At 39.9% G+C, this 2500-nt stretch overlaps 1 protein-coding gene across 4 annotated transcripts in view; it reads left to right on the top strand.

The window, feature by feature from the left end:
* LOC115226586 (D-amino-acid oxidase-like) overlaps window positions 1-2500 on the top strand; it is a 24264-nt gene that overhangs the window by 14698 nt on the left and 7066 nt on the right. For all 4 annotated transcript variants that reach the window (XM_029797596.2, XM_029797595.2, XM_029797597.2 and 1 more), the window contains exons 7-8: window positions 1-96; window positions 1612-1682. The exon at window positions 1-96 is cut by the window's left edge and continues 6 nt beyond it. In XM_029797596.2, the coding sequence (XP_029653456.1) occupies window positions 1-96; window positions 1612-1682 (167 nt within the window). The remainder of the gene's footprint in view (window positions 97-1611; window positions 1683-2500) is intronic.

Here is a 2500-nt window from a genome sequence, read left to right as displayed (position 1 = left end):
GCTGACTTTGATATCGTAGTTAACTGCTGTGGTCTGGGGAATTACCATTTGATTAATGATCGACAGATGACTCCGATTCGAGGTCAAGTCATTAGGGTAAATAATTATACATAAACATCTTATTAAAAAAATGCATAGCGTATATCCATTGTCTGTGTATATATATATATATTTCTTTACTACCCACAAGGGGCTAAACACAGAGAGGACAAACAAGGACAGACAAAGTGATTAAGTTGATTCCATCGACCCCAGTGCATAACTGGTACTTAATTTATTGACCCCGAAAGGATGAAAGGCAAAGTCGACCTCGGCGGAACTTGAACTCAGAACGCAATGGTTCTAACGGTTCTGCCAGCTCGCCGCCTACATAGCTCGCAGCCTACATAAAAATGCATAGCGTATATCCATTGTCTGTGTATATATATATATATATATACATGTATATATATGTGTTTCTTTATTACCCACAAGGGGCTAAACATAGAGGGGACAAACAAGGACAGACAAGGGAATTAAGTCGATTACATCGACCCCAGTGCGTAACTGGTACTTAATTTATCGACCCCGAAAGGATGAAAGGCAAAGTCGACCTCGGCGGAACTTGAACTCAGAACGTAACGGCAGACGAAATACGGCTACGCATTTCACCCGGCGTTCTAACGGTTCTGCCAGCTCGCCACCTACATAAAAATGCATAGCGTATATCCATTGTCTGTGTGTATATATATATATATATATATATATACATGTACATATATGTGTTTCTTTATTGCCCACAAGGGGCTAAACATAGAGGGGACAAACAAGGACAGACAAGGGAATTAAGTCGATTACATCGACTCCAGTGCGTAACTGGTACTTAATTTATTGACCCCGAAAGGATGAAAGGCAAAGTCGACCTCAACTGGTATGGCTAAAGCATTGATCGCTTCGATCCTGTTTCTTGCATTCAGCTCTGTCTTGAGTATTGCTCTTACTCTTCGACAACATTCTCTCCTGATACTTTCCTTCATCACTGAATGCCTTATTCCGTTCCCTTCAATTACCCCTAGGTACTTGTAGCTCTCCACCGGGTCTAATTCTTTTATGACATTCTGCTGGTCAAGGTTATTATTATTATTATTATTATTATTATTATTATCATTATGAAGGTGGTGAACTGGCAGAATCATTAATGCGCCAGACAAAATGTTTAGTGGTATTTCATCCGTCGCCACATTCTGAGTTCAAATTCCACCTTTGACTTTACCTTTCATGCTTTAGGGGCTCAATAAAATAAGTACCAGTTAAACACTGGGGGTCATTGTAATCGACTTATCCCCTCCCCGCAAAATTGCTGCCCTTGTGGCAAAATCTGAAACCCTCTCTCTCTTTCGGAGAGGCACTGAGCAGCTATACGCACACATACACACACGGCAGTAACTTCCACCTACCGAATTCAATCACAAAGCTCCTGTCGGCTCGGGGCTATAGTGGAAGACACCTACCCAAAGTGCCGCGCAGTGGGACTGAACCCGAAACCGTGTAGCTAGGAAGCAAACCCATTATTATTATTATCATTGTCATCGTTGTCGTCATTGTTGTTGTTGTTATTATTATTATTTACAGGTAAATGCACCATGGATAAAACACTTCTACGTCGCTTCTGGGGTAGATAAACCAGTATATATTTTTCCTTCGTAAGTTAATTTGTTATATTTTTTCTCTTATTCTTTTCTTTTCTCTCTCTCTCTCTTTATACATTTAAGTATAATTATAAAGCAACATTATTATTATTATTAGTAGTAGTAGTAGTGATTTATTGATTTGTTATTGATGGAGATGTTCCTAATATAGTCTTCTTTGTGGCTGTCTTCTAGATAAAGCTGGTTATGAAATAGGGATTCAGTGAAGGAATAGGAGTGAGAGTAAAAGAAAGAGGCAGTAGTAGAGATAGGGGAACTCACCTGTATAGTCCGACCATTAAATGTGACAGTTTCCTGTATAGTCCGACCATTAAATGTGACAGTTTCCTGGTCCCTAAATGGTCTCAGTCCAACTTTTGTCTCCAAAATTTCCACATTCTGAGAGACAGAGAAAAAAAAAATGATTTACGAAAATACAATCTTTGCTATCAAATATTTTTATAGGTTAATAACGAGTAATGGAATTAGGTGTGGAGAAGATAGATTGTTGACCATTCTAATGCTCTACTCTCAAGACTATGATACTCTACCATGGTTCCTGCGGAATCCGCTTTGTTGCCAAGGTTTAGGCAGCGAGCTGGCAGAATCGTTAGACGGGTTTCTTCCCTAAATGGTCTCAGCAGATGGGCCTATTTCTTTCAAAATCAAAGGGACCATATTTGAACATCTATTAACCGTTTTGATTCTGGACTACCCATGACTGCCTTTGGTTTTATGGTCCATGCCAGGGGTGTAACCAGCCCACTTCATGCGTACCTTTCCCTCATTGGACACTAAACTCTGCTTGCGAAGACCTGTTGAGGCAAGTGAAA

Source organism: Octopus sinensis, linkage group LG30 (genome assembly GCF_006345805.1).
Source record: "Octopus sinensis linkage group LG30, ASM634580v1, whole genome shotgun sequence".
NCBI classification, from domain to species: Eukaryota; Metazoa; Mollusca; class Cephalopoda; order Octopoda; family Octopodidae; genus Octopus; species Octopus sinensis.
This window is presented reverse-complemented; position numbering and strand designations above follow the sequence as displayed.